Source organism: Mastomys coucha, unplaced genomic scaffold (assembly GCF_008632895.1).
Source record: "Mastomys coucha isolate ucsf_1 unplaced genomic scaffold, UCSF_Mcou_1 pScaffold6, whole genome shotgun sequence".
In the NCBI taxonomy this organism is placed as follows: domain Eukaryota; kingdom Metazoa; phylum Chordata; class Mammalia; order Rodentia; family Muridae; genus Mastomys; species Mastomys coucha.
The window spans coordinates 47,525,505-47,548,526 of NW_022196912.1; the positions used below are offsets into that span (position 1 = coordinate 47,525,505).

At 37.7% G+C, this 23,022-nt stretch overlaps 1 protein-coding gene across 4 annotated transcripts in view; it reads left to right on the forward strand.

Annotated features, from left to right (window-relative positions):
• Cog5 (component of oligomeric golgi complex 5) overlaps nucleotides 1–23,022 on the forward strand; it is a 305,629-nt gene that overhangs the window by 143,056 nt on the left and 139,551 nt on the right. For all 4 annotated transcript variants that reach the window (XM_031357459.1, XM_031357460.1, XM_031357458.1 and 1 more), the window contains exon 8: nucleotides 18,732–18,897. In XM_031357459.1, the coding sequence (XP_031213319.1) occupies nucleotides 18,732–18,897 (166 nt within the window). The remainder of the gene's footprint in view (nucleotides 1–18,731; nucleotides 18,898–23,022) is intronic.

Sequence of the window (23,022 nt, forward strand, 5' to 3'; positions counted from 1 at the left end):
AAAACCCATAAACATATGTAAGGAAAGTTCCAAAGTGAGCATTTTTATTTCACATGAGTAAGCCTTACAATAAAGATTTATCATTTCTATATGCAAGTGATTTATAGTGCTATTACTGATACTTGACAAAAATTTTGGAAGGACTGGCACACTTTCTGTGTGGTGGTGTGTAATAGATCCCAATATAGGGCAAAACTGCATAGGAGCCTCTGCCTCAGACATGGGAAAGATCTGCCAGCCATCTTCAGTCCTTTATTCTCTGCTGTTGACCCCAGAGAGAAAATAGTATTTCAGCAGGCTCCATTACTTGAAGCTTTAAAACTAGCTTTCAAAACTAGGTGATGGAGATTCATCTGGATGAGTTCCTGCATCACCATAGATACTCGGCCCCCACAGGAAAATGATGACATTTTAATTAGCAAGATGGGTTTAACTTGTGAATTACAAGTGTTCTCAGTAAATAAGCACAGAGCCAGTGGAGGCTCCGGGTGAGTGTGAAAGAAGATGATGTTTTTGTCTTCAGAAGTCATCAGGAGGAGGTCATCATCTGCACTCAGTTCTTTCAGGAATTAGTACCTTGCCCTAGAGACCACAACTGAACAGCCTTTATCCCCAAGGCAGGAACCTCCTTGGTTAAGCCTGGGGTCCTGGTGCTTATCAGTTTTCAAAAACAGTGCTGGAAGAGTGTCCTCCAGCCATCAGGGAACAGCTGCAGAGCTCCCAGTGTGCACACTCAAGCTTGTTGCTTAGTTTGTGACTGAAAACTCTGATATTTGTCTTGAATGGATTCTCAAAGTTAACCAGTTTCTTAAGCTCTTAAAATAAATTGCTGGAAGTGTTAAACACAGTAACATATATGCTAAACATAGTAGCAAAATAAAAAAATGTTCTCCTCTCTTACATGGGACCTAATAAACATGTATTGTGATGTCCTTTTAAAAATTATTTGCAACCATCTTTCTCCTACGATTCCTAGTTTTGGTGACCACTTTTCCATTACGTTCTGAGAGTGGACTTTTCACTTTAAACAAATGAGTGAGCCTGTGCATGTAGAATCTGGCCTTCTGTGTTTGCCTGTTTAAACGTTGCTGCCAATGATGTTTTATTCATTTTATTGCTGAGTAGTATTTGTGTTATATCTGCCATATTTTATTCACTTGTCTACTGGTTGATGCCTAAATTGTTTTCAATATTATTGTTATTGTGAATAGAAATAAATGAAATTTGCACCAATTTTTGCATATATAGTGATTTTATCCTTATTGAATGCTTACATGGGAATGCAATTACTAGATGATAGAGTAATTCTCTTTTTAGGTTGTTTTTTTTTGCTTTATATTGATCTTTTTAAAAGAGTTGTGTTTGCTAAGTGCCCTTCCTTGTTACTCTCCCCTCCATAGTTTTGGGAGTATGGTCTCACTGACCATGATGGCCCTGTGCTGGTCCCAAAGCTTCAGCATTCTTCCTGCCTTCATCCTTCATAGGCTTGGGTTGTATGTGTCTATGGCTGTGCCTAGCTTTTTCCTTGGATGCCTGGATATGAACTGGGTGCTTCAGTGTAATCTAGCAAGTACTGTTAACACTGCATATCTTTCTAGCTTACAAGTTTTTAGAAACAGTCCTTCTATGAAGTTCTGACTAGCCTTGATGTCACTTTATTGCTCAGATAGGTTCCAGTCTCCTGAGTCCTGAGATTACATGAGTGCATCACGAAGCCGGACTTTGATTTTAGTTTTCAGATGTATATGTATATTTGTGTGTTGATACATGTGTGTAGATGCATGTATGTGCACATGGAGGCCAGTGTCAGATGTCTTCCTTGACCATTCTCCACATTGTTTTTGAGACCTAATCTCTTACTGAACATGGTGCTTACAGATTCAGCTAGGTAGGCTGACTTGCCAGCGAGCTCCGGGATCCTTCTGTCTCTAACTAGTGCTGGGATTATACGTGCACCACCACACCTGCCTTTTATGTGAGTGCTGTGAACTAAATTCAGGTCCTCATGCCTGTGCAGGAGGGACTTTGATCACTGAACCATCTCACCAACCATTTCTAGTTTTGTCCTGTGTTCCTAATGACTGCACTCTGTTATCCTCCCACCAGCATTGTATAAGTTCCCTTCCTTCACGCCTTCACCAGCATTTATTTTTACTTTTGATGATCATCATTGGAATGGGTGAGACGATGTTGCATTATGGGTTTGAAGTGCGTTTGTATGTTGAGTATATGATGATATGATGATGAGGCTGAGCACTCTTTCATATGTTTCGCCATGTGTATATCTTTCTTTAAGAACTATCTACTTAGGGGTTAGCATGTTTTTAAGTGGATTATTTGGTAGTTTTGGTGCTTGGCTTTTTGGATTGCTTATATAGCCTAGTTGCTGATGTGTTGAAAGAAGATCAACTTGTACATATTCTCCTCCCTGCCTCCTGGTTGTCACTCCCTTTGCTGCACAGAGGCTCCACTGTTTGATGTAGTTCTGTTGTCCTTTTACCTTTGTTAGCTGTATTTCTGCGAGCCAATGGTCCCCCACCCCCAATTTGTTTTTTGCCTGCAATGATGTTTTGAAAATGTCTTCCTGAGTTGTCTTCTAGTGCTAATTTCATGCTTTATGTGAGAAGGGGGGATCTAGTCCCATTTTTCTGTGCACACACACACGATCAGTTTTGTCACACAGTCTATTAAAGAGACTTTTCTCATTTACTACTCTGTTAGTCTCTGTGTTCTTGTGACAGTGCTCTGCTCTTTTGCTTACTATATCTTCATAGTGTATTTGAAGTCTAGAGTTACCTTCTGCCTGTTTAGAATTACTCTGGGTTTTGTAGGTTCATCTGAATGTTAGAGTTGCTTTTTCATTTTGTTTTTTAAAGATATATTTATTTTATGTGTGAGTGCTCTATCTGCATGTACACCTGCATGCCCCAAGAGGGCATCAAATCTCTTTACAGACAGTTGTGAGCCACCATGTGGTTGCTGGGAATTGAACTCAGGACCTCTGGAAGAGCAACCAGTGCTCTTAACCGCTGAGCCATCTCTCTAGCCCTAGAGTTGCTTTTTCTACGCTTGTGAAACCTTGTTGGTATTTTGGTAGAATGGTAATATAGTCATTTTAATAGCATGAATTCTTCTTATCCCATAAATACATAATATTTGAATTTTTCTATGTCACATCCTATATAATTTCTTTCATCACTGTTTTATTGTGGCAATGAAATACTATGAAAATATCTTTTATATTCTAAGAGTCTGCAACTTTTTGCTGGCCCTCACAGCCAGAGTTAATAATATATCTTGAAGTCACTTCAGAGTTCAGACTCCTAGTCTGCTGTGTGCTCAGTCTACATGTTTAACCTGCCTTTGAGAGACCCAAGTAACAATTTGCCACAAGTCTCTTTACATTGGATTTCCCATGTAATCAGCTTTTACAGCCTAAGTTAGTGCATAGCTGCAACCTTAAGTTGTATACTCTTTGATGTATCTGACCCAGAACAGTGCATGTATATCATTTGCTGAGAACAGCAAATGCAGAAGTTGAAAGCAACTTCTCAAGACCTACCATAAAAGTTGAGAGCACACTCCTTTTTCTTTTATGGTAGTTCTTCAATGACTTAATGATACATGTCTGTGCTTTGGTTTTATACTGAATGTGAAGTAGCATAGTTATTCCAAATGTTAGATTAAACACACATATCTTTTTCTTAATTTTGGCCAAACTCACTTTCATGAATAACCCAAGAAGTGTTTATCATTCTCTTAGTTTATTACCATCTCAAAGTATACATTCCTATCTAATTAGCTACCATTAGCTATAAGCTTTTCTGGCATTATTGCTTTCCATAGTTTCCCAGTTGACTGAGTGATACATCATTTTCATTCTGCTTTGTGTGTTTTTTAATAACTTGATAATTTTACTAAATTCAATGTAGACTTTTTTATATACCCTTTGATTAAAATTTGATACTCTTCAATCTGTGTATACTTGTTTTATGTTTCTTTTGATTATTTGTTTTTTTTTTTTATTTATTTACATTCCAGCCATTGTTCTCTCCCCTGTTCCCAGTTTTGGTCCCCTCTCTTACAGTTCCTTATTCCATTCTTCCTGCCCACGGTCTCTTGCTCCCCTACCTTATCGGTCCTCCCTCTTCCCTGGGGCTTCCAGTCTCTCCAGGATTAATCACATTTTCTCCCACTGAGGCCAGACCAGACAGTCCTCTGCTATATATGTGCTGGAGGCTTCAGACCAGCCTGAGTATGCTGCCTGGCTGGTGGCTCAGTCTCTGGGAGCTCCCTAGGTCCAAGTTAGTTGAGACTGCTGGTCTTCCTATGAGGTCGCCCTCCCCTTCAGCTTCTCTAATCCTTCCCCTAATTAATGTAGACTTTAGGAGTATACAGACCTAGGAGTCCCAGATTTCAGTTCAATGGTTGGGTGTAGGTATGTGTATCTGTCTGGTAGGCCCTCTCAGAGGACAGCCATACCAGGCTCCTGTCTGTAAGCACATCATAGCATCAACAGTAGCAAGGGTGAGGCAAACTTCTCCCTGAAGTACCAGCCACATGACAGGTATAGTATGGAATAGAGTTTGTTTAGGGCATGGAGAGAAGACTTAAGGGGGTACTAGAGACAGAGAAATGCAGACACACACACACACACACACACACACACACACACACACACACAGAGAGAGAGAGAGAGAGAGAGAGAGAGAGAGAGAGAGAGAGAGAGAGAGAGAGAGAGCTATGAACACAGAGAGACTGGGAGGGGAATGGGGAGAGAAGGGACAGATGGGCAAGAGGGTAAAAGAGCAAGAAGCCCTTTTTATACTGAGTCAGGCATACCTGGCTATTGCCAGGTAACTGTGGAAGTGAGCCTAGAAGAAATGCCAACAATTATTTGTTTATACTGTTAAAGGACTAACTGTATGCTCATCAACTTAGAATAATTTCTAATATATTTTAGTATCGATCTTTTGTCGTATATATGTTTATATGATACACATACACACCGAAGTATGTATGTCCTGGGTTTGGTTTATTGCCTGTATTATGTTAATTGGGTTTCTGAAATTACATGGGAATTTGCAATGTCTGTATGTAGGATGCTGAGGGTTGCTGCCCCCAGTTGGCTTTGATTGGTAAATAAAGTTTCAGCGGCCAGTGGCTGGGCAGGGAGGCCTTTAGGATTCCTGGAGAAACACAGGAGGAGAAGGGGCCATGCTGAGGAAGGTGAAGGTCCAGGTCTGAGAAGTGTAGGACAGAGAAACTGCCAACATGCATGAGTCAGGGGCTGGGGGCCCAGGGACCTGCAGGCTTGGGTCTTGGGCGGTCAAGATGGAATACAGTTTTTAGTAAGTAATAATATTATATGTGTGTGTCCCATTGGGTGTCTTCCTTCATTATTGATTAGATGTGACTTACATAGACTTCATGGACTTTAAGTGTATAGTTTTATTGAGTTTATGTAGTTATGATTTATGTTTTAAAACCATTTGACAACCTAGTTTTGGAATATTGCTCAAACCACAAAAAGTGTGCGTATGCCTGTTTATAGTCAGCCCCTCCTCTTTCCCCAGAACAGGCAACTCCAAATCTCAGTAGATTTGCATCTTACTGAACATTTCTCATAGATAAGATAGAGGGGCAGATAATAGTGTGTGCCTAGTTACTCTCAGAGTGTGATGTGTCACTTCAGTTCATTCTCTTTTAGGAATAAGCCCATTCTTTGACTAGCTTTAGTCTGTTGGTTATTAGTTGTATGTGGTGATGGGGTGATGGGTGTGAGTTTATAGTTCTTTGCTTATTAGCAGTAGTGTTACCTATATCCTTTAACATAAATTTTTCAGTTTTGATGAAGTCCAGATGTTCCATGATTTCTTTTGTATATGTAAAAAAGAAAATTTTCTATATCTCAAAGTTAATCTTCTTTGTGATTTTCCTTTAGAAATTATATAATTTTATCTTGCAGTCTTCATTTTATGTGAACTACAAATCTCACCATTTTCCCATAAAGGTATATAGGTATTTAGTTATCTTCTTATTGAAAAGGTTGTGTTTCTTTCTCTCAATCAATTCTTTGTCACTTTTTCAATATTTTTGTCATCTTGAGAATATATAATTTCTTGTAAGAATTTGTGATATTGTTTGAACATCTACTACTGATTTTTACCTAAAACTTTCCTCCCTTCCTGCCTTAATCCTGCTCTGGATGAAGCAGATGGAGCTATATGTAATGTGAGCTAGCTTAGGAAGGGCTTAAAAAGGCATTGTGTGACTTTGGGTGCTAACAGTGTGTCATCTGTCCAACAGCTTTCCTCCTGTTTCATTATATATATTGTCCTTTTGCGCTGGTCTGTCATTATAATTACTGGGTGACTGTCACCTCTAGGCTACAAGACTGTTGAGAGTGTCAAAGTGGGACAAAGTATTTTTCCAAAACTGCCTCAGCAGACCATTGACTGCGGTCACTCCAGCTGTCAGGAATGGAAAAGCCAACATCTGGCACAGAGGATTTGAACAGTACAGCTGCTCCTAGAGGTTTTCTCCAGGAAGAATGGAAGAATGGAAAGAGGGAGGGATGAGTGAGTTTGGAGCTATAGCTAATGGTGTTTGTGATAAATGTCTTCAGAAAAGCAGATTAGTTTGAATTATGATTTTTGATTGTTAGAGGATGTGGGGAAAACATTGAAATTAAGAGCACTCAGCTCTGTTATATGTAATGCTATTGACATTTAGCTTTCTCATCTAGCTTTAACAAGTCTAGATTATTGATGCATAGGTCAATATAAATGCTATGTAAATAATTATACTTGACATTGTTTAAAGAATAATGACATGAAAAACATCTGTCCAGGTTCAAGTACATCTTTTTAAAGTATTAATCAGTATGTAGTTGGTGGAATATGAATATATGAAACTCATGTTTCTACATATCTAACTCTAAGACCTTATTTCTAAAGTAAGCTCTGTTTTTATATTTAACTTAAAATTTTATAAGACATAGGTGCGAATTTGCTGCCTTAATTTGTAATGATTATTTTTCCTGTGAAAGTTATTTTATTATTGAGGATATTCTTAGTATCATTGAAATCTTAGCTACCATTATTCAATATGTTCAGTTAACATGGCATTTTTCTAACTATAAACCTCTGTGTTTTAGGGGAACCCAGAGAAATACATTTTTATGCATACTACATGCATAAGAATGAAGCTGGACTTTAATTTTGCCTTCTAAACAAAATAACATCAAATAGTTAAATGTAAAACATGAAATTATAAAATTCCTAGATAAAAACCTTGGAGAAAAGCTCTACAACAATGCATCTAACAATGATTTGTTGGACATGTCACTCATGGTGCAGGCAGCAAAGCAAAGATGGATACGTGGGCCTAAACCAGTAACACAAGTAGCAGTAGAGTGAGCTAATGAACCTACAGAAAGAGCTCTGTTGTCTGCGAGCTATACACCTGGTAAAGGTATATATCTAAAGAAGCCCTACAGTTCACCTACACCAACAAGCCAGTTAAATGAACAAAGGTCTTGGAATTAAACAAAGAAGATACCCAAATGAGCAGTATGCATATGAAGAGATGCAGAAAACATCACTAGCAGTTATAGTAACGAAGATACTAATCATGAGTATTACCTTTCCTTCCTAGGTTTTTCTCTGCCCGATCAAGAGAAAGTAACACACGTTGGGGAGGATGTGGTGTGATTGTATTGTTACTAGGAATTCTGTGTCCATTAAAGGACCTCCTATTCCCCTGGTCCCTTAAGTCCTGGCAACCTCTTTTCTTCTCTCTGTGTCTATGAGTTTGAGTGTTCTGGGTTCCTCATATAAGTGGAATCATATATTATTTGTTTCCTTATAACTGGCTTACTTCTTAAACTTAGCATCCTCAGGGTTTATCAGTGTTGTAGCATGTTAGAATCTTTAGCATTTCTGTGTCTAAACAGTATCATTTTATTGATCAGTTTATTCACCAGTGGACAGGAGATACACACACATATTTATGTTTCTTGCTACTCTTTCCCTATTTAGTGACATCCTTCAGTTGTTGTTAAGAAGTATTATAAATTGGGTGGCTTAAAAAAACAAGAATATGGGGGGCTGGAGAGATGGCTCAGCGGTTAAGAGCACTGACTGCTCTTCCAGAGGTCCTGAGTTCAATTTCCAGCAACCCCATGGTGGCTCACAACTATCTGTAATGGGATCTTATGCCCTCTTCTGGTATGTCTGAAGACAGCTACAGTATACTCATATAAATAAATCTTAAAAAACAAAAGAAAACAAAAAACAAGAACATGTTCTTTGACCGTTCTAGAGACTGTAAGTGAAATCACCATGTTGTTGGTGATTGGTTGAAGACCATCATAATGGTCTCCCTGACGGCCCAAGAGAAGAATCCTTTCTTACCAGCAACCATTAGTATTTCATGGCTTAACTCTTTTAATTTTATTTTTTTTGTGTGGCGGGGTGGTCATGGTGGTGGTGGCATGCACACCCCTGCAGAATCTAGAAGCAGGTGATGGAGTTCCTGGAACTTACAGGTAGCTGTGAGCCATCTAACATGGTTGCTGGGAACCAAACTCTGGTCCTTTGAAAGAGTAGCAAGCATTCTTAAACACTGAGCCATGTCTGTAGCCTTATAATATTAATCCAGTCTCTGACTTTGTTCTCACGTGATTTTTAAAGTTTTTTAATTTATTTTTTTTATTTGTACATGGTTTGAAAGTGTGGTAATGAGTACATTCTGTGTGTGCGTGTGCGTGTGCGTGTGTGTGTGTGTGTGTATTAGAGGACAACTTAGATATTGATCCTTGCTTTCCATCTTTTTTGAGGGGACAGGATCTTTCTTGTTCATGGCTGTGTATGCTTGGCTAACTGACCCATAAGCTAAAAGTGATTCTTCTATTTCTATCATCCATCTGCCAGGGGGGCACAATAAGATTACAAGTGGTTTTTGCTATGGCGTTCTGGTTTTATGTGGGTTTAGGCCATCCAAACTCAGGTAGATCATCATGGCTGTGCTATTTACTCACTGAGCTATCTCTTTAGCCCTCACATGGCTTCTGTGTTTTTTTTTTTTTGTGTGTGTATGTGTGTGTGTGTATGTGTGTGTGTGTGTGTGTGTGTGTGTGTGTGTGTGTGTGTGTGTGTGTATCTGCGTGTGTTCTTTCCTGATGAAATTGGTTCTTTGCTTTAGGAAGCATCATGATCCAGTATGACCTCATTGTAAGTAACTGTTCTTGCTTGTAAAGATTCTTTTGTAGATAGGTAACAGTTAGAGGTTTTCATTGGATATAAAATTTGCAGGAATACTATTCACCTCTGTGTATCTGTTAATATTTTACCCAGTGGTTAATATATAATATATATATTATTCAGCCCTGTATTATATTATACATAAAATATAATGTACTGAATGGCTCATATAAGTTGTTTTTCTCATAATTCTCCAAGTTATAAAGTGTAAAATTAGGGTCCTGCAGTTGATTTCTGGTGAAGGCTTGAAAACAGCAACTTTCTCCCTTTATCTTCCCTCACATGGCATAAAGAAAAGGAACAAGTTTACAAGTAAACTTCCATGATTTTTCTTCTAATGAGTGAACTAGTCCCTTGATGGACAAGCCTAGTGTTAATTTAGCCTTTTCTGCAGAGCTCGCTGTCTGTAATGGCAAGCCATAGCAAACTCAGACTAAATTCTTGATTCTCCTACTGTGCTTTCACGCCACTCAGAAGACTTGAGATTTTTCCCAAGAAAGCAGTCAGTCACATAGCAGCAGACATCGACTGGGAGTCCCCTCATCCAGTCAGTTCAGTCAGTATCACTGGAGAGCTTCAAGTCCCACAGTTCCCAGGACTGTTTCCTTTCCACCTACTCCAGTCCCAACCCTAGGATATCTCTTATACTTCTGACTGACCTGCTGGTAGCCAGCTTCCCATGTAATCTTTCTGGGGGTTGATTAATTTGCACGAGTAGCTCATAGAACTCAAGAAGACATGCTCCTTTGTTTATTTGGAAGGATTTTTTTTTTTTTTAGAAAATATACAGATAGAGATATGCATAGGACATTTAGAGGAGGGTCCAGAGAGCTCCATGCCCTGGAAAAACACACTACTCTGCAGCAACCTCCAAGGGTCAGTTGCAGTCCTTTCAGTGTTTAATGGGTGTCAGTACATAGGCCTGGTTGGTTATAGCTTATGTCTTTTCATCATTGGTGTTCAGCTTTGCCTGGGGGTTGAGGGATGGTGTCAATAGCTTCAGTGCTTTAATCCTACCTTGAACTTCCTTTACTAACCATTTCCTACTGTGAAGCTGCATAACAGCTGCCTCTGCACTCTCTCTCTCTCTCTCTCTCTCTTTCTCTTTCTCTCTCTCTCTCTCTCTCTCTCTCTCTCTCTCTCTCTCTTTTTCTCTCACACATACATGTACACACACATATGTATATAAATTACATATTAGCCATTTAAATAAAAGACATATCTATCATCTATCTACGCACAGTGTCACACCATTAATGTGTGTGTGCACGTGTGCGCGTCTGTCTGTCTGTCCGCCTGTCTCTCTGTCTATTCACAGTCATACCATTAAATTGTGGTCTAGAGTTTTAATACTTGAATATTGGGATGGAGAAACTATAATTTATTTTAGGCAGTATTTTAAAAGTCAACTTTTAAATTTTTTTTTATAAGTTTTTAAGACCTGGGTATGATGGCTCATAACTTTAATCCCAGCTCTAAGGAGGCAGAGGCAGACAAATCTATATGAATTTGAGGCCAACCTTGCCTACATAGTAAATTCCAGGGTCATCAGAACTATATATAGAGAGATCCTGTCTCAAAATAAGTAAACAAAGTTTTCAGATGAGTTCTTTTCTAAGGCCCAAGCTACCTTTGCATCCTGCTGCTTCAGCCTCCAAAGTACTTGGTTCTATTGGTGTGTCTTACTGTACTTACTGGCTGGGAGGTGTTCAGTTATTTCTGAAGCACTGCTAAATAATTTTAGTCATATATACATTTAAACATAAATATTGCTTACATTAATTCAGTAAAAAGTCTTATCAGATTTGTATTTATTTAATAACTTAATCATGTATATGTTACTAGTTTTGATCTTATATCTTTGCCCTAAGCTAAACAATAAAGCATCATTGAGTTGTATATTAGGCATTTAAGTAACAAGGTGTGTGTGTATGTGTGAGAGAGAGAGACAGAGGCAGAGACACAGAGAGAGACTTCCTATTATTTCTTAGAATTTTAATCAACAGAAAACTGCATGTATCATTTGAGTTCAATTTAATGAACTTTTGACAGAGTGAACATATAAAACCAGAATTAAGAAAAAGGCAACTAATAAAACCATACTGGCTTCTCATAAGCATTTTTTTTTATTCAACAGATCCCTTGAGTAACTTCTAGAAACACAGCAGAACTTGAAAGGCCCATGTATAAATCCTTGGATTTGAAGGAGGTTATTTATGTAGATCCCACCTCAGCCGGCGTGGGGTTGATGGATTTTGGTTCTAACATTACTGTCACCCACAGGCTTTGTACAGTTCCTTTTTACTTTCCCGCTTGTTCCATCTTCCTTACTTTCGCTTCTTACACCTTCCCAGGAACTACTTCCTTTCATGTTTGAGCTAAGATGTCATTCTTTCAGGAGTACTTCCTTATTCCTTCATCCCTCTTCCCCTCTCCAGATCTCAGTGACTACGTCTTTGTGTTTTCTTTAATTGATTCATTTTACCTCCTGTTTTCTTCAGCACATCTTAATTGCTGATTTATTTTCCTTATTTCCAGTCACACTATAAATATTCAAAGGTCAGAGAGTGCAGCATTATTCATTCTCAGTATTCTTGAGCAGCACCCTGGATGGTTCTTTTGGAAAGCAAATAAAATCTTTACCTTTAAGAAGGCAATAGAGTCCATCTTTTTCTGTTCTCTAGTTTTATAGATAAATGAGACAAGAGTCTGAAATTTATTAATAAGGGCTTAACCAGAGCTAGTGATCCAAGCATGTGGTATTTGTTTATGATAAGACAGAACAGTGAGACAAGGGTGCAGTTATTTAATATCTTATCTAAATATTTGATATTTATCTGATACAAATATTTAATATCTGATCTTCACGTGAATCATAGCTAGAAAAAATATTTCCATTTCCAAATATTCCAGTGTTGTAATCCAATCAATGCTTAGAGTTGTCCATCATCACATTTTGTTGTGTTTGTTCCCAGTGTTTCTGATATTCATCCCCAGTGTGGCTTCTGGTTCCCCGTGCATATTTTTTATTCTTCAGTCTCATTTTCCACCCAGATTGTTTTGCTATGATTATACATTCCAGAAGCATTCATATTTCCAACAAAGATGGCCCCACTGGGGTGGAGTGGAAGGGGGAGAGGAGAGAGTGTAGGCAGAGGGAGTGACTACAGCCCCATAAGCCCCTGGGAGACATGCCTTCAGTGATGTAAGGACACAGCAGGAGGCCTGTCATCCCTGGGGAAAAGCTTTTATATGTTGATCTACAGAGACTACTTTCTATGCCACAGTAATTCTTATTGCATCTCTCTAGTTCAATCTATTTTTACTTTTCCTTTCTTCTTTTTTAATCGTTATATGTCAGAGCCAATTGATTTTTTAAATCCCTTTAAACAATATAGATTATATAGTATTTGGGATAAAAATGATTTTTCCTTTATTAAACAAAACCTTTTTAAAATCACTGCATGCGAGTTACGGCTGTTTGTGACAAGACCCTTGGCATTTCAGGAACTTTTCATGTCATCATTTCAGTCCAGGCCATAAAATCTTGGTCAGTGTTGCCAGTCTTAGTCAGTGTTCTATTTCTGTGAAGAGACACTGTGACCTTACAACTCATTTAATTGGGGCTGGCTTACAGTTTCAGAAGTTTAGTTCATTACAGTTAGCAGGCAGACCTGGTGCTGGAGAAGGAGTTTAAGAATTCTGTATCTGGATCTGCAGGTAGCAGGAAGAGAGAAACACTGGGCCTGCCTTGAGCATTTGACACCCCATAGCCCACCCACCACACACATACTTCCTTCAGTGAGGCCACACCTACTCCGATAAGGACACACCTGCCCCAAAATGCCACATCTACTTCCACAAGGCCAAACCTCCTAATGGCACTCTCTAACCAATCAAATATATGGGTTGTTCTTACTTAAGCCACCACACCATGGGCTCTTGTAGTCTTTCCTTTGTAGATTTTTCTATTCTTTTTTTTTTTTTTTTTCTAAACTAGAAAGTACTTACCTCCATGTGAATAAATAGCTTTCTTCCAGAGTCTGGCAAACACATCTAATCAAATTCTTCCCCATTAAACTCTCAGCTGCTAGGTGGACTATACTAGTGTCATCTGAATTACTGCATGGTGTAAATAAAGAGGTCTCATCTGGTCCATGCTGAATCAAAGAATTTTGGTCTTAGGACAAACATTTTCTTCAAAATGATCTTTGGCTACGTTTGGGGATCTTTTCTATCATCTATCTTCATTATTAAGTTTGTGGAAATAATTCTCAAGAAAGAAGCTGGTTTTTTCAGGGTTATTCACATAGTTCTGATTGGTTTTTTACTCATTTCAATTATTAAAGATGAGATAATATGAAAAATTCCACACAGAGGTATTATATCCCATGCTTGTATTCCTAGCACTCAGGAGGCTGAGGCAGAAGGATTTTTGTGAGTTCAGGGCCTTCCTGAAGTGCAAAATGAAATTCCACTTGGGGAATGAAATTCCTGTCTTGAAATTCCAAAGGAGAGGAAGAAATTCCTTAGTAATAGAAATAAAGGCTATTCTTAGAATTCTGACAGGTTTGAGAATATTAATAAATGATCAAGGAGCCAGTGCTTTGTATTATTCCTATATTGTTAGTTCAAGAAATATGTGTCACCTCAGACTTTAGCAGTCACCTGAGGGGTGTAATGACAGAGCCAGCTGTAGAAATGTACTTGTTCTCTCACCTATTCAGATGCTAATTCCCAACACCTATCTGTGAGCATGCTAGTTAGTTGCTGAGAGTATAATTGTAATCAAAACAAACAGAACCTTCCCTTAGCACTCTCAAGTATGAATTATATACATATCATAACATTTGGTGAGTGATGAAGTAGTTTGCCCGAAGTCACACAGCTTATCTACTTTAAAGACCTACACTCTTTCTACCATAGCAGGTTGCACTGCAACAAGTTATTTCAGGTGTTCCTCTGACATGAACACATAATCTCAGGTACTCAGGAGTCAAAGCAGGATTGACTGACAGCACAAGGGCACTCCACCTACCCCCTTTCATTTATCCATTGGGTTAGTGTTGTTACTTCTGCATTATGTAGACAAGGAAGCTCTCTTAAAGAGGTCATGTAATTTGCCTCTGGTTTTGGATATTTAATGTCAGAGCTTGACTTAATGATATCTGCTTTACTCAGGAATGGGATTAAGGAAAGCTAATAATAGAGTCAACAAAATGTAAAAGTAGTTATTTGGTAAGACCAATAAATTATAAAGATAAACATCCTAAGAGCTGTTGAGGAACAGAGAAAAGATGCAAGAACCAATGGCCTGATAGCAGATCTAATAAAGTTAAAAAGATGGTGAAAAACATTAGGTTTAACTTTTTACCAATAGATTTAAAAATTTGGATAAAATTGTTGAAATTCTAAGAAAACAACCTACAAAATAAGGCTAGAAAGATTGGGTCTGAATAGTTGTGCTTCTGTTACCAAGCTTGGAAACCTTCCTGCTGAGAAAAGATAAGACTCTTCCAAAATCTAAGGAACAAATAAGCCAACATTATATAAACCCTACCCAAGAAAGGAGGAAAGGGGGGAGTATGTTCTGTTCTTATGAAGACATGGTGGTGCTGATATCAAAGTATGAGCAGGGAGATAGGAACTGACAATCCACATGGACCAAGATGGCTTTCCTTCCTAAGTACAATGTGATTTCTTTTTTATTTAAAAAAGACTTATTTATTTATTTTATTTTATGTAAATGAGTACACTGTAGTTGTTGTCTTCACACACATCAGAAAAGGGCATTGGACCCCAGTACAGATGGTTGCAAGCCACCATGTAGTTGCTGGGAATTGAACTCCGGACCTCTGGAAGAGCAGTTAGTGCTCTTAACTGCTGAGCCATCTCTCCAGCCCGTAATTTTTTTAAATATAGGGAAGACTATCACCTCAGTGGGCTCAGAAATAAAATTAGTCTACGATTAAAAATACTCCTAGTGGACAAAAATAAACCTTAATTTTGATCAATGGTTAGAAATGACACAAAGATTCTGCTCTAGTATATTTTATTTACTGTCAACTGAAGATCTGTTAAGAAAAAATAATAAACAAAGGAAAATTAAGAAGGAATAAAATTATTCAGAGATACCATGACTGTGCATATTGAAAAACTAAAATAGTTGATGGATAAGCTGTTAAATTTTATTATAGAAAACTTGTTAGGTCACAGTTTTAATATATAAAAATTTAATATGCTAACAGCACACCAGAAATTTAAAGTTATTATGTTAATACTATTTAATTCATAGTTTCATACGTGAGAAAATATATGCGCTTTCTTGATAGAAAATGTCAAATAGTATTGAAAGAAATTAATAAAGACATGAATAAGTAAATAGAAATACTGTATTCATGAGTTGGAGATCACATCATGATACAGATGTCAATTCTAATTTTACTGACATAATTCCATGTTTTTTTAAAAACAAAAACTGTCAGGCCAATTCTGAAGTTCATATGTAAGTATCGTGAACCAAGGATAGCACGTACCAAATTGAAGAAAAGAACTGGACAGTAAAAACCTTTAAACTATACTAATAACTTAGACGACTGATTTTTCACCTAGTAGAGAACTGAGGATCCATAGCAATCACACATAAGGATGCTTGGCCCACTGCCTAGGTGACTTTTGAAAGGGAGGTGGGATAGAGTTTTCATTTGCTATGCACATTTTCTGAGTAAACACTGTTGGATCAATTAATATTCATGTAGAAGAGTGCTGAAGTTGACCCCTGTCTCAAATGTATAAAAATTTTATGGTATTTTTATATCTAATCATGAAAAATAGATTTTCTGTTATTAGATAATTTATGAATAAAACATATCTTCATCAATGTATGCTAAAAAATCTTTTTTGCTTACTAACCAAATATATACTTTATTCACTTTTCTTAATTTTTCTGGTTCACTATAATTTTGTTCTAAACATATTCAACATCCACTTTGATTTGTCAATAAAAATTTGACTACCACAAACTAACAAGTACATTATATTTTAAATTACAGTGAATATATATAATAAAAGTTACCATTTGAACTGTTTTTAAGATTATGTTTTCAGTATCACTTAGGTTAGGGTGAGGGCTCTTTTCTCTAACTACCTCCACTGTCCCATGCCTTCAGGTAGCAATGCCTGAGACTTTGTTAGCATGTTGGCCTATCTCCATCAGAGCAGCTGTTAGCAGTTGACTGAGAGGAGAACTCTCATTGTATGATGTAATTGCTTGCAGGATGCATGTGCCCAGGACACATGGCCTCAGACCTGTGTATATATTAGTAGTGCTATTTGGAGTAAGGCTTCTTAGTAACCAAAAAGTAAAGAGGACATAAAACTGAGAGGAGTGAGGGTGGGGGAGTACTGGGAGGAGGAGGAGGAGGAGGAGGAGGAGGAGGAGGAGGAGGAGGAGGAGGAGGAAAGAAGTAGCTAGTGGCTGTGATGACTATAAATGTATGGAACTTTTAATTAGTAAGAAATATCATTAAAATATAGGATGCCCAAAGTGATAGGCATAGAGAGTGCATTCTGATTTATTTATTTATTTATTTTCATTTAATGAAGGAATATTTCATATTAAGAATTTATTAGCTTTAAAAGATTTCAGTAAGAGTGGGGGGACATTTTACAATAGAAACATTATCAGAGTGATTACACCTAAAATATGCAAGCAGTTGTACAGTTATATACATGACAAACAGTCAGTTATGGCAATGGGCAAAAAGGAATATATATTTTGTATGCACACCAAAAGTTCCAAATGTATACCATACATGACAAAGCAGCCTCTCCTCATTATTGGAAAGTCAAATAAAACCAGAGTGCTAGCCGGGCGGTGGTGGCACACGCCTATAATCCCAGCACTTGGGAGGCAGAGGCAGGTGGATTTCTGAGTTCAAGGCCAGCCTGGTCTACAGAATGAGTTTCAGGACAGCCAGGACTACACAGAGAAACCCTGTCTCAAAAAACCAAAAAACAAACAAACAAAACAAAAACAAAAACAAAAATACCAGCATGCTTAGTGAAAGCAAGATTAGAGGCATGATTGTCATGGTTGTGAACTGCTAGATCACCTGCAGTTTTTGCAGCATCTTTGCGAGTCTACCGTATCTATAAACACAAAACTTGCCTGTGCTTTTTGTTTCCAGTCTGCTTTCACACAGCAAAAGCACCTCTGCATGTTTGTTGAGGAAGTGCTGAATGTTAGAATGTTTACTCCAGTATTAATTGTAATGCGTAAAATTGAGAACAATTAATGTTTATGTCTATAATAGAATGGGGAGATAGAAGAAAGTTCCTACACTGCAATGCTAGACAGCAATAGACATGAATCATCTTCTGTGACGTAAAACATCATAGAAGCATTCCACACAGAAGACACTCGACAGAGGAAGCCACATGCAAAACCACGCCTACTGTGTAATTCCACTGACATCAAGGTGACAAACAGGCAGAAGTAATCTCATCTCAAAAGTTCCCATAGTGGTGATACTTGGAGAGGTACAGTTTAGAGCAGCTCAGACAGTTCAGAGGTGCTGACTTTATGTGTGTGTGAGTGTGGGCACACATGTATGTAGGTAGACGTGTGTATGGATGCACTAGTGCACAGGTGCATGTATAATGTGGAAGCCCAAAGGCTGATGTCAGGAAATTTCCCCCATTGCTCCTACACCTTATTCACTAAGGCTGGCTCTCTAGTCAAACTCAGAACTTATTGGTATGTCTTATCTTGCTTGCTTTACACTTGCTCTCCCACCCCACCCCACCCCGTTTCTCTCTCTCTGTCTCTCTCTTTCTCCACATGTATAGTATGTGTATATATGTGTATCTATGCATGTATGGTTATATATATATGTATATATATGTATATATGCATATATATATGTATATATATATATGGACTCAGTAACTAAAATTTTTCATTCAAATGGCAATCATTCATCATGGCTCACTATCTGTAAATTAAATTATTTCATTAGTTTTTATTTCAAACTAAATTAATAAATAAGACAATTACTTGTGAAACCTATTGGTTAAAATAATACTATATCCTACATTTGCATACACATGCACGCACACACACAAACACACAGACACACACAGAAACATAGAAAGCAGAGAGGGGCTAGAAGTAGAGACAACCACAGTAGGTCTTTAAAAAAACAAAAAATGGGTTTGAGATTTATTTTTTTCATTGAATAAGAAAACATTATTTCAAATTAAATATTCTATCAAGAAGATATGGCACAATAGTATATGCATATAAATAAAACTTGTCCCAAACTGTCTTTTCCCTTACCTTTGTTAATCTAGAAATACACTAGTAATTACTAAAGTGTCAAAGTATGTGTTTAATTTTTAAAGATTGATATTGATTTTTCTTATTTCCTATTTATATCTGTTTTTACTCCATATGTATTTCAGAATCCAACTCAGGTTGGAACAGCTCTTCAAGTTTTCCACAATCTCGGGACCTTGAAGGATACTGTTACCAATGTTGTGGACGGTTATTGTGCTGCTCTGGAAGACAGTATCGGCAATGCACTGGACGTCAAAGTTCTGACTCAGCCTTCCCAGTCAGCTGTGCGAGGTATGGATATGGTTTATATTTAGCTCATTTATTTATTTATAACCAAGAAGTCCTTTGAATAGCATATGAAACATTCATGTTTCAAAGCAATCTAATGACTCACTTTTTTAGTAGACAAAAATGAGGGGAAAATTATGTTTCACAACTTGATCAGAACCTCTAGAAAAGATGTCTAAGCTGTGGCACCGTTTAGTTGGGAGGAAACAGATGCAAATAAGAACAGAACATATTTTTCTTCCTAAAGTCTTTATCCCAACATGTACTTTTTATTGAGAAGGAAAGCATTTTTAAGGAATGCTATTTCTACTTTAGCTCTCAGGACTTTTCTTTATAATTTTCATACTGAAAGTCAATAATGGCTTAGGCAGTCAAAATAGGTCAAACCCTTGGGAGCATGGCAACTATGACAAATGGAAGGAAAATTACTATTGGAAGGTAGCCACTCGGAGTCCCAGCCCTAACTAAGTGCTCTGACCGTTCCTGACAGGTTGTTCTCCACAGGCCATTCATAGGGTAGCTTTTGTTGTTGTGTGTATGTGTGCTGTACATGTATGTGTCTCCTCCCTGCCTTCCTGCTTCCCTTGCTCCGTCCCTCCCTTCCTCCCTCCCTTCCTCCGTCCCTCCTTCCATCCTTCCTGCACTTTCGTTCTCCGTTTCTTACAATGTGTTCTCCTCTTGTTAGTGTAGAGGAAAAGACCTGTCCTTAGGTCCCATTTGGCTTTGCTTAGATCTTACAGTTTGTCAGTTTTCCTTTTTCTAAATTTTTTTCATCCCTCAATTGTCCTATCGGCTTTAGCTTAAAAATCAAACACATATATCTTCCCTTTCATTGACTCTACTACTTTAGTTCATCAGTCTATGGAAAAATTTCCCACATTATTGTCTGTACTAACTGTATCATTTGTTCCCATATTTTTATTAAAGGCACTCTTAACAGTCACACAGTTGTCCTGAAGAATCAACAAAATGACTGTATAGATAATTGACACTTTTAATGCATAGATAATACACATGAATTTCCTTTTTATACATGACCTTAAGCAAAACTGAGTTCATAGCTCCTGAGTCAGTAGCACTAATAAAAGGAAATAAAAGAATCTTAAGTCTCAATAAAATTTTTAAAGGTTCACTTTGGCCTCTGAATAGGTCCCTATTCATACTATTACCAAAAGAGTTTGTTGAAAAGAAACTGCCAAAGGAGATTTTCCTCTGAAGTTTTGCTAGCAATTATTTTCACAAAATTTGATCTCATGTTTAAATTTCCAGCAGCAGTTTAATCTCATTCCCTCTTGTGTTGTCAAGAACAGAGGAAAAGTGAAAGCAATTATTCACATGCAGTCAATCTTAATGTAGACTTTTTTATAGAGAATGAGGGGTTTTCAGGCTGCCTATTACCATCTGTTGAGAAGTAGATACCATGACCTAATGGAGAAATCTAAGCACCAATTTCTCATTTTTTTAAAGAATGAGTGTTATCTTTATTTCTAATATTAAATTGTATTCATGTTATTTTTTATTTATATTGAGGTTCCATAGAGTTGTTTTAAATACTCACTGAAGCATTCGAATATGGTGAGTCTCTCAACAATAATTTTTTTGTATATGGTTTAGGGCAAAGATTTTTATACATTAATTTTAAATTTTCTACAAATTTTAAGATCAAATTTAAGATCTATAGAATTTAAGGTGAAATAAAATAATTTTTTAAAAATCTAGCTTTGAATGTATAAAGAAGACAAAAATGCATAAAGATAGCATAGTGATAGATAACCTCAGACCTGGCACCCATGAGACTGAGGCAGGAAGAAAGAAGGAAAAAAATGTGTTTGAGACCTACCTGGGCTACATGGTGAGATCATGTCTCAGGAAAATATCAAAACTCAAGTTTGAGGGCAAACTTGTAAGGTAGCTATGTAAATATGACTACTGATGGTACAGGACCACATGTACAATAAATATATGAAAGACTCTTCAACATCTTTTTAGGGGATGTGCTAGTGTGCTGCTAGGCTTATGCCAGCTTAACACGCAAACTAGAGCTGTCTAAAAGGAGAAAAATCTAAGTTGAGAAATTGCCTCCGTAAGATCTAGCTGTAAGGCATTTTCTTAATTAGTGAATGGTGGGAGAGGGCCCAGCCATTGTGGGTGGTGCTGTCCTTGAGCTGGTGGTCTTGGGGTCTATAAAAAAGCAGACTGAGCATGCCATGGAGAGTGAGCCAGTAAGCAGCACCCTCCGTGGTGTCTGCATCAGTTTCTGCCTCCAGGTTCTTAACCTATATGAGCTCCTGTCCTGACTTCCTTCAGTGATGAAGAGCAATATGAACGTGTAAGCCAAATAAACTCTTTCCTCCCCAACTGACTTTTTGATCATGGCTAACCAAGACAACCAGTGATGAGGAACATGCAAATTAAGGAAGATAGTATTTTCTCCTAATTATTTAGCCAAAGTCTGAGACACAACTATCAGAGGAAAGCAAAACCCTAGTATTCATATTGTGGGTGAGGGAGATGGTTCAGTCCCTCAACCTTACCAGTCTGATTTCACAAGTTAAAATTGTGTGTTCCTTATAATACGAACTCCTCTGTAAGGGTACGTCCTAGAGAAATATGCTGCATATATATAAGTTTTAAAATATTGTTTAGTGTAAGTGCATGATGTTCGAGGGTTAGTGTGCATGTCTGGTTCATTTGGAAATCTGGAAACTTCATAGAGTTCTTCTCTCCCTCCACCTTTATATTTGTTCTGGCGATTGAAATCAGGTCACCAGGCTTGTGTAGCAAATGCTTTTACCCATCTGCCTACCTCACTGATCCAAGAATTGTTATTGCACTTTGTATATAGCAGTGAAAATAACCTGTGTTCTAATGGAAAATTGGGTAAGCTTTAAAAATATATATCAGTATAGATAATGCTCAAAACCTAATATAAGGAAGTTATAGAAGGTATGTTCTTGTGATAGACTTTGTTATGTATTGTTTTGGATATATACATAAATACTAAAAGCTTAAAAATGTGGGATGACAATCTAAATTTATGAGGCCCTTTGCTCTGGAGAGTGAATAAAGGAACACGATTAGGAAAAAAGAAACAAAATTATTTCATTTTCTGTTGTATTTCTTAAACTTGGTGGCTAGCATTCTCATCATTATTCCACATGCGTATTTTTGTATTTTTATATCTATTTATTTTGTTTGTGTGTGGGCGTATATGTATGTATGTGTGTGTGTGTGTGTGTATGTATGTATTATGTGGCAAACACATTGGGCAGTATGTGGATGCTAGAGGACAACTTATAAGTAGCTTAGCTCTGGCCTTCTAGCATGTGAGATCTGAGGATCAAATTCAGGTCATCAGGCTCAGTGGCAAGTTCATCAATACACTGAGCTATCTTGCCAGCCCTTGTATGTTTTTTCATATGTTGAAATATTTTTATTATTCTTGAATCTAGTTTTTATATTTTCTTCATTATATTTTAAAATGAGTTGATTCTTATTTGTCCAATTTCTGTTATCAAGACAGTAATCATTGGAACATGGCCAATCATCTAGTTTAACTCCCCCCACCCCACCCCAAGTCATCAACTGTGAAGAGCCACACTTCAGTATATTTGTCACAGTTTTTAAGGACTCTCTTCAGTAGTTTCCTGACTGGAGTGTTTTGTTTGTTTGTTTTTGTGTTTTCTGGGTGGGAGGGGAGATTGCTTTCAATGTCTCATTCTCAGTTATAAGTCTTTAGTCATGAATACCACTGCAAATGAAGCTTGCATGTAGCATCAGGGATTGTGGATTTCCTTCCACATGGCTTCTGGCCGCAGCATGGACCATGGACATGAACATGGCCTCAGAAAATGAATTCTCAGTCATCACTGATATCTCACTGCTCAGGACTCAAGCTCCAGACTGCCGTCGCCACCCATCCCTTGCCAGCTGTCCCATTGTGTTGCAGCCCGAGGGCAGCGCAATGGCCCTGCATTATCTTGTCCTAGCAGGGTGTGCAGGGCAAGTAACTCAGCGGCTTGGGCAACAATAGCTGGCATAGTGCATTCAGCAATGGCTGTACTCCTATACATGTCACCCCCACTTAATATCTGGTTCTACCTCCCTCCATGTTTTTCTGTTCAGCCA